The 11,816-nt window shown below is 41.7% G+C and overlaps 1 protein-coding gene across 1 annotated transcript; it reads left to right on the top strand.

Moving 5' to 3' along the window:
• Positions 1 to 1,165: 1,165 nt before the first annotated feature.
• Positions 1,166 to 10,850, top strand: LOC137046212 (immunoglobulin lambda-1 light chain-like). Its single transcript, XM_067423332.1, has 4 exons — positions 1,166 to 1,318; positions 1,406 to 1,738; positions 8,562 to 8,591; positions 10,043 to 10,850. The coding sequence occupies exons 1-4, from the start codon at positions 1,276 to 1,278 to the stop codon at positions 10,369 to 10,371; spliced, it is 735 nt and encodes a 244-aa protein (XP_067279433.1). The 5' UTR covers positions 1,166 to 1,275; the 3' UTR covers positions 10,372 to 10,850.
• Positions 10,851 to 11,816: the final 966 nt, after the last annotated feature.

Genomic DNA, 11,816 nt, shown 5'->3' with positions numbered 1-11,816 from the left:
CCGCATGTTTTGAATCTGCGCATGGGGGATGGGAGATTACACTCAGCTGGCAGGGAGAGCTCAGCTTGCAGACAGGATCATTTAAACGGAGCTATCGTGAGCAATGTAAGTCTTTTAACTTCTCAAATTCATTTCTATGAAAGTTAAGCTTGCAAAGACATGAACTGAAACGCGTGCCAGACTGAACTCCTGTGTGAATGTATGCCGCGAATGTAGTCGCGATTACCTCAGCTCTCATCACTCGTGCAGTTAGTGCTCAGGGCTGTGACACTCGCGCGGTGACACTCATTATATTGAACAGGCACGTTCAGTTTTTAATTGTAGTGTCTTCTCTAACTCAGTCACAGTAATGAAGTTGGTGGTGTTGGGAATGGCCTCACAGGGCAGCGAAGCATTCTGGGAATTGTAGTCTTTCATCCCCATGGGACAAAAATACATTTTCTGTCTTTTCTCAGTCTAGAAGACACCAAATTCAAAAATAATTTCACATTTCTACTGCATTGATGACCCAGTTTAAATACAGATTCATCTTCCCAGCGCTGAAGTACCCCTTTAACATTTGTAAGTCAAGAATGGTTCATCATTATGTTCATTCATCACACATATACTGTAACAGCTCATAGAGTGGTCAGATCTGTGAAGACGCCTGTAACCGTCTATTAAAAGAGCTGATCAGTTTGACTAATGCAGTGTCACAGCAAACCAGAAGCTCAGCTGAAGAGAGAATGACAGAAGAGAGAAAGACAAAACTGCATTTCATTATGAAACACGTGTAGTTTCCTCTGCTGTTTCTGATGAACGTAGCAGATTATCCTGTTAATACAGACGCTGTACACACTATATACTGGACAATGCTGCAATAGTAAAAGTATAGTGGGGTTTTAAAAGGAGTGTAGACTTTATGATCTTATTAAGATGATGAATGACATCAGGCAATGTTTGATAAGTTGTTTGAATTATTATGTGTTTTATTCTGTCCTTTAGATTGAAGCTCCTTCTCCATAATGACTCACATTTATAGCTTTATGCAGATTGTGATTTCATGTCTCACGTCTTAGAGAATCGCCATTGGACAAACTTTCATTTAACAGGAACATTGAGATTTTTCCATATTGTGAAGTACTGAGAATATGAAACACGTTTCTGGATGAAATGATTGGCTGAACTCTAGTGATCGTCCCTCTTTCAGAGTTCCTCTTCCTCATATATGAGTATCTCGATCGCTCTTATTCTCTTCATCTCTCCACTAAACTCAGTCTGCTCATCACAGGGAAGATGCGGATCATTTTCTCCTTCTCTCTTCTCACTCTTCTGTCATGTAAGTCACACATTTCACTATAAACATGCTGTTCTCTCAGGACTGTCGAGGTTAATGAAATTCATTTGATTTATTATAATTTTACAGGTGTCGGATCTGTAAAAGTGGTCACACAGAAACCCTCTGTGCTGACAGAACAGAAAGGACAATCTGTGACTCTGGATTGTAACGTTGAAAAGGATCATGATTATGTCAGCTGGTATAAACAGACTCCAAACACAGCTCCTCAGTTTGTGTTGAGATTTTATCATTCACACAACTCTCCTAACCTGTATGGGGATGGTTTTACCTCCAGCCACTTCACATCTAGAGCTCAGCAGTCTAATATTGACTATAGTCTGATCATCAGTAATGTGGATGTGGCTGATTCTGCGGTGTATTACTGTGGCACATGGTACGGCTCTGTTAGTGAGTACGTATCACAGTGATTCACAGCATGACAAAAACCTCCTCACTGCTCACATTCACTTCTGCTTTTACACACACCTAATGTTCTTGAATTCAGTATACAATATGGCAGGTTTTACAGTTGTGCACTTCATCAATATATTGAAGTCACACAATAATTATTATACTGTACAAACTGTATATTCTATCCCCTATCCATAATCCAACCCCTGGTGAACGACCTTTCACCAAGTACAGCCAGTTCCTGGATCAACAATCCAATAAATCAATCAGATCTGAAGGACAAGTTTAGAGTTTATGTCAAAGTCAGGCCTAAAGCCAGGGTTAGGTGCTTCTCCATCGTGTTATTCACCCATCACTGTCCTCTGGTTTTATAGATTTGTTATATATGTTATGTGTAGGCTCAGGTTTAGGGATAAGGTTGGGATGACATTTCCAGACTGGAATGTTCTTCAGGATCAATATGTGGATTCAGGAACATGTCTTACTTGACAAAATCAGTGACCTCCTGTCCCTAAACAAAACCCTCACAGAAAACTTTCTGCATTTTTACATTTTCAAAAACCATCATTCTTCAGTATGATTTATAAGATAAAGTCGACCCCTGTCTTCTTCCTTCCTTACACAACGAACATTATTACACACGTTTGAGTTCGCAGATACTGAAGCGACGATTACGTCTCGCTCGCTCGCCTGCCAAACCATCACGTCCACTGACACGCCCGCGTTCGTGAGTCTCCTGTTACCGACGACGAAGTTTGTAGCCTCCTCCTCATCCACATGCGCAGCTCGCACATTCAGTGCCGCGGGTTGACCGGAAAAAGGGCCTTCGGAGGACATTATCAAGCCATGAAGGCTACCGGTATCCCCATCAGCCGAAGTTATCCAGCGTGTACCTACTGCACCTGGCCTTAATACTCTGGCTAATCCACCAGAACCTGCTTCTCACAGCTCAGTAACCGCTCCTGCACCTGGCCAGATGCAACAAGTCGGCAGGAAGAGAACCGCTAAATCCTCATCGCCACACTCAACAAAAAAAAGTCTACGCAGCACCCTCAAGCTTCTACTTCACTGGATTTATCTGAGCCCGCCGGAGTTTAAACCACATCGCGTGTTATTTCCCCCAACTAGCGGCGGAAATGCATATGACCAACCGTGAATATTTAGTTCTGTTCCTCTCAATTCCGATTTCGTTTAACTCTACGGTGGCCGATTTAGTCTAAGATTAACACGGCAATCCCCCTCCTTACATTCGACACCGCGCATCGAGCGTTAAAACGCGAAAGGCGAAGCTTTATTTACGGGTATGTCCCTCCTTGGCTATGTACTCAGATGGAGGGCCAACATGGCGATTACGTAATTATGCATTTACAATGGCATTTTATAAACTTACAAGAATACTTATTACTTGAAATAAGTAACTATACATCATTGAGCACATATTCTGAAGAACTAAGTTATAGATAAGAATACATTTTAAAAGTTACACAGCTTGTAGCGTTAAGGCTCAATTCTCCAAGTCATCCAAGCCTCTTTCAAACAGTCAAGACCCTGGAATCAAAGATGTCGAGTTCGAACATTCTTTTAATAACTCCGAGCTTGGTCCCAGCCACTAACATATTTGCAACCCACCAGCTTCCTCCCCCAGCCATCGGATTAAGCATTACATCGGACGTGCCTTCTACTTCAGCCTTCCAACTTTTCTTCAACCGACGGAGTCAACATTTCAGGATGCTCTGCCACACCCGAAACTCCTCCTTTAACTTTTCTTCAGCTCAGTTTTCGGTAGGCATCTTGTCTCTCCAGCTGCAGTGTCGCCTCTTATTAGAGTGAACATTGTCTAAGGTAAGGATATTAACTAGGCTTCACTTCTGCTTCCCTCGTCTGCCGTTGACAGAAAAATGGTAGAACGTGGTGACATGGCAGTGCTTCTCATAATTTACGATCCCAGATTAACCGGAATAGTTAATTCCGATTTCGCCATCGCATTGAGCTTTACATAGCCATATTGTGCCAGGTTCCTGATCGGAGGGAAGAGTTAGATCTGATTTAGCTTTAATGGCTGACTCTGACCGAAGGTACAGGAGAAACTTGTTTTACGAATATCACAAACCTTTAACGACACGGAATTGATTGTTCGCCATTCCGGTGGTTTAAAAAAAAAAAAAAACTGGCATGTTCCATTCGCAGCGCTCATCAACATGACATCAAAGCAGGCTAGTCAAATGCCAAGGCCGTCCAAGGAGCTGAACACATAAAGCTTGTTCATACTTCGCTGGCTCCGCAAAACGAGACGTTTATACTTGACGCGCTCGCCGTCGTGCTATTCTTAAAACGACAGAGGGTGACTCCGAGTACTCGTCTATAAACCATCAGGAAACGTCGAGAAGAGTGGGCTAAGGTACACAGGTGATGACAATTATTTAGTTATACTTGATATTATTACTTGTGACGTGAACAAACTATGTAAGCAACTACATCAAAAAAAAAAAAAAAAAAACACCTCCAGCTTCACTGGACCTCTTTCCATTGAATATAAACAATGCTTAGGTTCCAAAACAGAGCAGAAAATGCTACACGCAGTCAATTAGCAATGCTTTCCTTGCGCTTTTTACAGAATCCGTTTGTCTTTTCCTAAAGAAATTTGACCACATCTGCAGTTTTGCAAGTTCCTCACCCGAAATTGGTCTGCTCTCGCTCTACGAGATTTACCCCATAGCCGTCGCTAGCATGATCTGGGGCCATTCATAGTCTCGTAAACGCATCTCGATGTTCTGCGATAACAAAGCCACAGTTGCCATCACTAAAAAGGCAGATCCTCTTGCCTTTCAAGTAAAGCTTTAGTTAGACGGTTATCTGTTGTCGTAATTCTAACATTGAAGCTGGAAATATATTCATGGCCACTGCCATGTTATTGCTGGCGCGCTCTATCGATTCGATTCCAGTTTTAGACGGAATCTAAAACTAGCTAATCCGTTCCCAATACCCTGTCCTCTCCTAGCAGAAATTAATTAAATTAATCGATATGCTTACTTCGGCTAGACAATATGTCTAAAGGTGTCGCTCCCTCAATTTCAAAGCTTACACGTCCGCATGGTCAGCTTTTTCTATGTTCTGTTTAGCCTTCCAAATTCCAGTATTTGCCATTTTAATTTCAAACGTTTGTTCCTTTCTTGTTTCCAATTTAAAAAAAAAAAAAAAAACACCTCTTCCATCCGCCGACTCCTCGCAGGTATTCAGTTCTATGCAAAAATAAATAACCCTAATTTTCCAAGTCTCTTCTCCGAAACTTCCATCATTTACTCCTTAAAGGCTTAGCTAAATCCTCTATTAAACAGATCAATAAACGTCTGCCCATTACTCTGCCGTTGTTGCATAAATTCATCAATTCCGTCCGCAACGGTCTCTTTTCCTTTTACATCAATATCTTGCTAGAAGCAGTGTTCTAGCTGCTTTTTACGGTTTCATGCGTCCAGGCGAATTCTCTTCAGATACTTATACTTTCCATCCTTCTCGCGGTATTTCCTTTTCTGATATTTGTTTCTCTCCTAATTGCTTCATTCTAATTCTTTAACACTCAAAAAACAACGCTCAAAGCTCCGGCGTCACCTTATCTTTCCCTAAAATCAATAATCATTTTGGCCATTTACATCTATGGTTAAATTTCTTAAAATCCGCCCTAAAACTTCTAACGTTGCCCCTCTCTTTATCTTACCTAACGGTGCACCTCTTTCAAAAGGCTGGTTCAGAACCCATTTAAACTCTGTCGTTAAAAGCTGCAGTCTATCCTCCTCTCTCTACACCGGCCACTCATTCAGAATTGGGGCAGTTACTACAGCAGCTGAACGAGGAATCCCCACGTCAGCCATCAAGATTCTGGGTAGATGGTCTTCCTCGGCCTTCGAATCATACATAAGACCAGATTCTAACACCTTTCTTCAAACTCAGCAAGCTCTACAGTAACTATAAGGTACATTTCTATGCAACTACTGGTGGTGGTGTCGTTATTTATTCATCCCATTATATTATTCTAGCCAGCACTCCTCAACGACTCTCTAGTCATTTAATATGTGTGACCTAGTGGCTCTGTTCAATGTGGCCTCGTCTCTATGTGGCTGTAGCAGCCGTTGTGCCTTCGTTACATGTTCGATTAAAAAATAAATAAATTAGTAAATTAAAAAAAGGCCTCATTCAGTGTGGCTTAGTAGCCTTGTGGCCCAGCGGGCCTAGTCTCTATGTCAGTCTCATGGTACATATTGCCTCGTGCCACGTCCGGCCTTCATGACCATGTTTTGTGTGGCTTAACAGCCATCATCTGTACGTCTCGTCTAAATGTGGAATCATGGCCGAGGAAACAGTATGTTGATGTGAAACAGTCTATGTGGTGTGAAACAGTCTATGTGGTCTACTGTGACCGTGTAGCCTAATGTGGCCTTGTCTCGTGGTCTTGTGGCCTTCATGGCATGGTTAAATGTGGCCTAGTAGCCTTGTCTTAAGCATGTCTGTCTATGTGTGGCATTAGTGGCCTTGTGGCCACGTGGGCCTTGTGTTTATGTGGGGCTTGGCGCCTTGTGGCATATGTTTGCCTTGTCCTTCAAAAAGATGCCTAATCGGCCAGTGGCCCCTCTGGGGCATATGTTCAATGTGGCTTAGGCCGGAGACACACTGCAAGCGTGGCGTTTCTGCTGCGTGTCAGCCGCAGGGCTGCCTGGCGTTTTCTCTGTCTTTGCACACCAGAAGCGTGTCTGACGCGGCGCTGCTGCTGCTGGGAAGCCCTATACTTCATGTTAAATATAAATATATTGCCTATTGATACACCAAAGACAACGTCGGCAGTAGCCTATTGACCATACATATGGTATTGACGGCAAAATAGGCTACAGAATATTTCGTTCTGTTTTGACAGGTTTAATATTTCAAAATTGATAATTATGTTTTTTATTCTCAGCCTCCCTGGGAAAGTCTATGCCAGGGTACTGGAGAGGAGAATTCGGCCGATAGTGGAACCTCGGATTCAAGAGGAGAAGTGTGGTTTTCGTCCCGGTCGTGGAACGCTGGACCAGCTCTATATCCTTCACAGGGTGCTGGAGGGTTCATGGGAGTTTGCCCAACCAGTCCACATGTGCTTTGTGGATTTGGAGAAGGCATTCGACCGTGTTCTTCGTGGCACCCTGTGGGGGGTGCTCTGGGAGTATGGGGTCCGGGGCCCCTTGCTTAGGGCAGTACGGTCCCTTTACAACCAGAGCAGGAGCTTGGTTCGCATTGCCGGCAGTAGGTCAAATTTGTTCCCGGTGCATGTTGGTCTCCGGCAGGGCTGCCCTTTGTCACCGGTTCTGTTCATAATTTTTATGGACAGAATTTCTAGACGCAGCCAAGGGCCGGAGAGTGTCCGGTTTGGGGACCACGCGATTTCATCACTGCTCTTTGCAGATGATGTTGTCGTGTTGGCAACCTCAGACCTGGACCTTCAACATGCACTGGGACGGTTTGCAGCCGAGTGTAAAGTGGCTGGGATGAGAATCAGCACCTCCAAGTCCGAGGCCATGGTTCTCAGTCGGAAAAGGGTAGCTTGCTCACTCCAGGTTGGTGGAGAGTTCTTGCCTCAAGTGGAGGAGTTTAAGTATCTTGGGGTCTTGTTCACGAGTGAGGGAAGGATGGAACGGGAGATTGACAGGCGGATCGGTGCAGCATCTGCAGTAATGCGGGCGTTGTACCGGTCTGTCGTGGTGAAGAAGGAGCTGAGTCGTGAGGCGAAGCTCTCGATTTACCGGTCAATCTATGTTCCTACTTCGAATTCGGACCGGAAACAGTAAACCATCCGGGAATCTTTGAAATACTCTTTTCAACATACTACGATTTGGGACATACTAATTCTATTTTCGAATACTATTTAGGATGGATACTATGCGAATTGGGATGCAGGGTCATATTTAACTCAGGTGCTGTCCATTTCTTTTGATCATCCTTGAGATGGTTCTCCACCTTGATTTAAGTCCAGCTGTGTTTGATTATACTGATTGGACTTGATTAGGAAAGCCACACACCTGTCTATATAAGACCTTACAGCTCACAGTGCATGTCAGAGCAAATGAAAATCATGAGGTCAAAGGAACTGCCTGAAGAGCTCAGAGACAGAACTGTGGAAAGGCACAGACCTGCCCAAGCTTACAAAAAAATGTCTGCTGCACTTAAGGTTCATAAGAGCACAGTAGCCGCCATAATCCTAAAATGGAAGACGTTTGGGATGACCAGAACCCTTCTTAGAGCTGGCCTTCCGGGTAAACTGAGCTATCAGGGGAGAAGAGTCCTCCACCAGTTGGGGCTTTATTGGCAGAGTGGCCCGAAGGAAGACTCTCCTCAGTGCAATACACATTCAAGTTTGCTATACAACACCCGAAGGACTCCAAAATGGTGAGAAATAAGATTCTCTGGTCTGAGAAGACCAATATATAACTTTTTGGCCTTAATTCTAAGCGATATGTGTAGAGAAAAATATCACCTGTCCAATACAGTCCCAACAGTGAAGCATGGTGGCAGCAGCATCTTGCTGTGGGGGTGTTTTTCAGCTGCAGTTCTGACACCTTCAGATTAACATCAGCCACAGATGAGATTGTGTTTCAGAGCACTTTAATACAGCAGTCAAATACAACTAATATGAAGAATAAAACAACAACACGAGTGTCTGTGTTTGAATCTGAAACGTTTCTCCGTGAATTAAACGTGTAAAGGACACAGCCGGCCGAGGTCGAGTGAGCGTTTCACTTCTGTTTGTGTCTCTTCACAGACTGAGGAGGTTTTTGTACGGCTGAACATATGAAATGTTTCACTGTGGTATTCGGACAAGGAACACAACTCATTGTGACGGGTAAGTCATCTTTCCACTGTATTTTTAGTTTTCAAATATTTTTACTCTATTAAATATAGTCTACACTTCGTTATATAAACTCTATTGTAGTTAGTTTACAGTTAAATGTGTGAATTCAGTCAGAGGCAGTTTTATCAAACAACTCCAGTAAACAGTCCTGAAATATTCTGGACTTATTATTATTTTTATTATTATTTATATAGAAGTGTTTTATGTTGTGATTTTAAGGACAAGTATCTGCTTTGTGTTTAATTTGATATATTTGTTTAAAATCCTCATTTAATAATGATGTCCAGTATCTGTGAAACCACACATGAGAAGTTGACCTGCGGTGTGAAATGCTGTATAACATCTAAAACTGTTTTGCTCTTTCTTTTATAATTATTACACATGAAGCTTTTATAGTGTTTCTTATTTGTACCTTAAAAAATCTGAAGGACAGTTGAAAATGAGCTAATGACGGCACAAAGATGATTAAAGATGATAGAAAAAATAGTGTCCGCATCTAAAATATACTCTGTGCCATATATTCATGAACTTTTTAACATAAAATCTTGATGTTGATAATAACAGTCCACAGACACAGACTTTTGTGTTGCAAGTCGGTAAAGACATGAGATGCGTGTATTAAACATAAATCATTATGATCTGATGTGAGAATAGATGAAATGTTAAAATGTTATGAGTTTAAGTGTAGTCAGAGTTTGTGTTTTTGTTGAGTTATTGTGTTGATGCTGATGCAGATGTGTGTTGTGTTAATGGTGATTTGTGTTGATGCAGATGTGTGTTGTGTTAATGGTGATTTGTGTTGATGCTGATGCAGATGTGTGTTGTGTTAATGGTGATTTGTGTTGATGCTGATGCAGATGTGTGTTGTGTTAATGGTGATTTGTGTTGATGCTGATGCAGATGTGTGTTGTGTTAATGGTGATTTGTGTTGATGCTGATGCAGATGTGTGTTGTGTTAATGGTGATTTGTGTTGATGCAGATGTGTGTTGTGTTAATGGTGATTTGTGTTGATGCTGATGCAGATGTGTGTTGTGTTAATGGTGATTTGTGTTGATGCTGATGCAGATGTGTGTTGTGTTAATGGTGATTTGTGTTGATGCTGATGCAGATGTGTGTTGTGTTAATGGTGATTTGTGTTGATGCTGATGCAGATGTGTGTTGTGTTAATGGTGATTTGTGTTGATGCTGATGCAGATGTGTGTTGTGTTAATGGTGATTTGTGTTGATGCTGATGCAGATGTGTGTTGTGTTAATGGGTGATTTGTGTTGATGCTGATGCAGATGTGTGTTGTGTTAATGGTGATTTGTGTTGATGCAGATGTGTGTTGTGTTAATGGTGATTTGTGTTGATGCTGATGCAGATGTGTGTTGTGTTAATGGTAATTTGTGTTGATGCAGATGTGTGTTGTGTTAATGTTGATTTGTGTTGATTCTAATGCAGACGCTGCTGATGCTGCTCCTCCTGTGCTGAACATCCTCCGTCCATCCAGAGAAGAGCTGATCAGCTCCAGTAAAGTCACTCTGGTGTGTCTGATCAATGACATGTCTGTGGCTTTTTCTGATGTGCGCTGGCTGGTGAACAAGAATTCAGTCACTAAAGGCGTCTTCACCGGTTCTGCTGATCAGCAGCCTGATAAGAAGTTCAAGATGAGCAGTTATTTGACCATTGAGAGCTCAGAGTGGGACAAAGTCGAAGATCTGACATGTGAAGCGTCTGTCGCCTCAAAAACCACCAGCACAACCATCAAGAAATCTGACTGCAGCGACTAAACGTGTGTAGTTTGAGTGATTATGACACTGGCATAGTGGAACAGAAATCATGAAGATAGAAACCATTAAAATACTTCAAGAATGTAATCTAGTAGCCTGAACTGTGTCGTTTTCTGCAGACAATATTTTGCCTTAAATGTTGATGTAAGATGATTTACTGCCTGTTTAATAAACCGCATAAACCAACAGATGTATTATTGATTTCTTTTAATTTTCACTTCTACAAGTAATGAAAGACTGAACAATAAAAAGCCTCATGTGCAAATACTCAAACGCGTCTTAAAGTTTGAAGAAACCTCTGATCTTCAGCGGGAAAACAAATTAAACTTGTGTTACTGACGCTAAATATCATTTGTTAAGAACAGAGATGAATATCTGAATATGGTTGAATTACACAGATGGAGACGATCACGTGAGTTGAACTATAGTGACTCAATGACAGATGCAGAATTGACTAAAATTTTAAATTATAATCTAAACTAGAAACAAAATGCTCCTGACGGTCTGACGCTCATGTGATACGACATCTTCTGAAGATGGTGTGAAGTTCATGCTGAAGTTTGTCTTCCAGCAGATGCAGTGAGCTGTGGAGATTTACTTCAGGACAGGAAGTTCATGCCTGACACGCAGGAAACACCTGCTGTTATAATCACATCTATGCAAATGAGCCGTTTCTCGGTTCATCCAACCAGACAAGAGCTTTAACAAATGATCAGGGAACCTTGATCTGAACATGAACAGTAATAAAGGAGCAATACACTTAATGAATGGGTGCACAAAGACTAATTTAAATAAAAGCAAAGATTTTTTTTTTTTTTTTTTAAATAACCAATAAGAAAGTCAGGTAAGTGATCAGTCACACATCAGGCCAATGGGCCAATGGCCTCTGTTTTTTTTTATCCGCTTACAAAGCTTCTCTTAAAATCTAAACTGTGACAGAAAGAAGTCTTTGATAATGTTTAAATATTATATTCAAATTATATACCTGATTGAAGGATTATGATTTTATCAGTCTGAACATTGTCTTCAGCAATAATTTTCTTAATCTTAATCAAATAATCTTCTGCCACCTAGTGATTATATTAGGCCATATATTAAAACGTGCTTTTTTAATCGGGAACCGCATACACACGAGCGCACCCTTCAAATATCAAGTTAAGAGAGTAAACAACAGATCAAGAAATTGATGTTATTTCACTATTAAATTTTCACTGGCCTACTGACGTGCTTACGTTTTGGTAGCCCGTCTGGAAAACACACAGCCCCGGGACATAGGGCTTTTACCAGCACTCTGGCCCATAACATTACATGTCCGATCTGATCTGTTGTGATCCCGAATCGCAATGAACCAACAAATAAAGGATTCTCCAGTCTGTGACAGCATGCTAAGGTATGTTCTGTTAGACACGTACACATAATCAATACGATCTGTAACAATGCAATAC

Source organism: Pseudorasbora parva, chromosome 2 (assembly GCF_024679245.1).
Source record: "Pseudorasbora parva isolate DD20220531a chromosome 2, ASM2467924v1, whole genome shotgun sequence".
NCBI lineage: Eukaryota > Metazoa > Chordata > Actinopteri > Cypriniformes > Gobionidae > Pseudorasbora > Pseudorasbora parva.
Note: the sequence above shows the minus strand (reverse complement) of the source record. Positions and strands in the feature narration are given on the sequence as shown.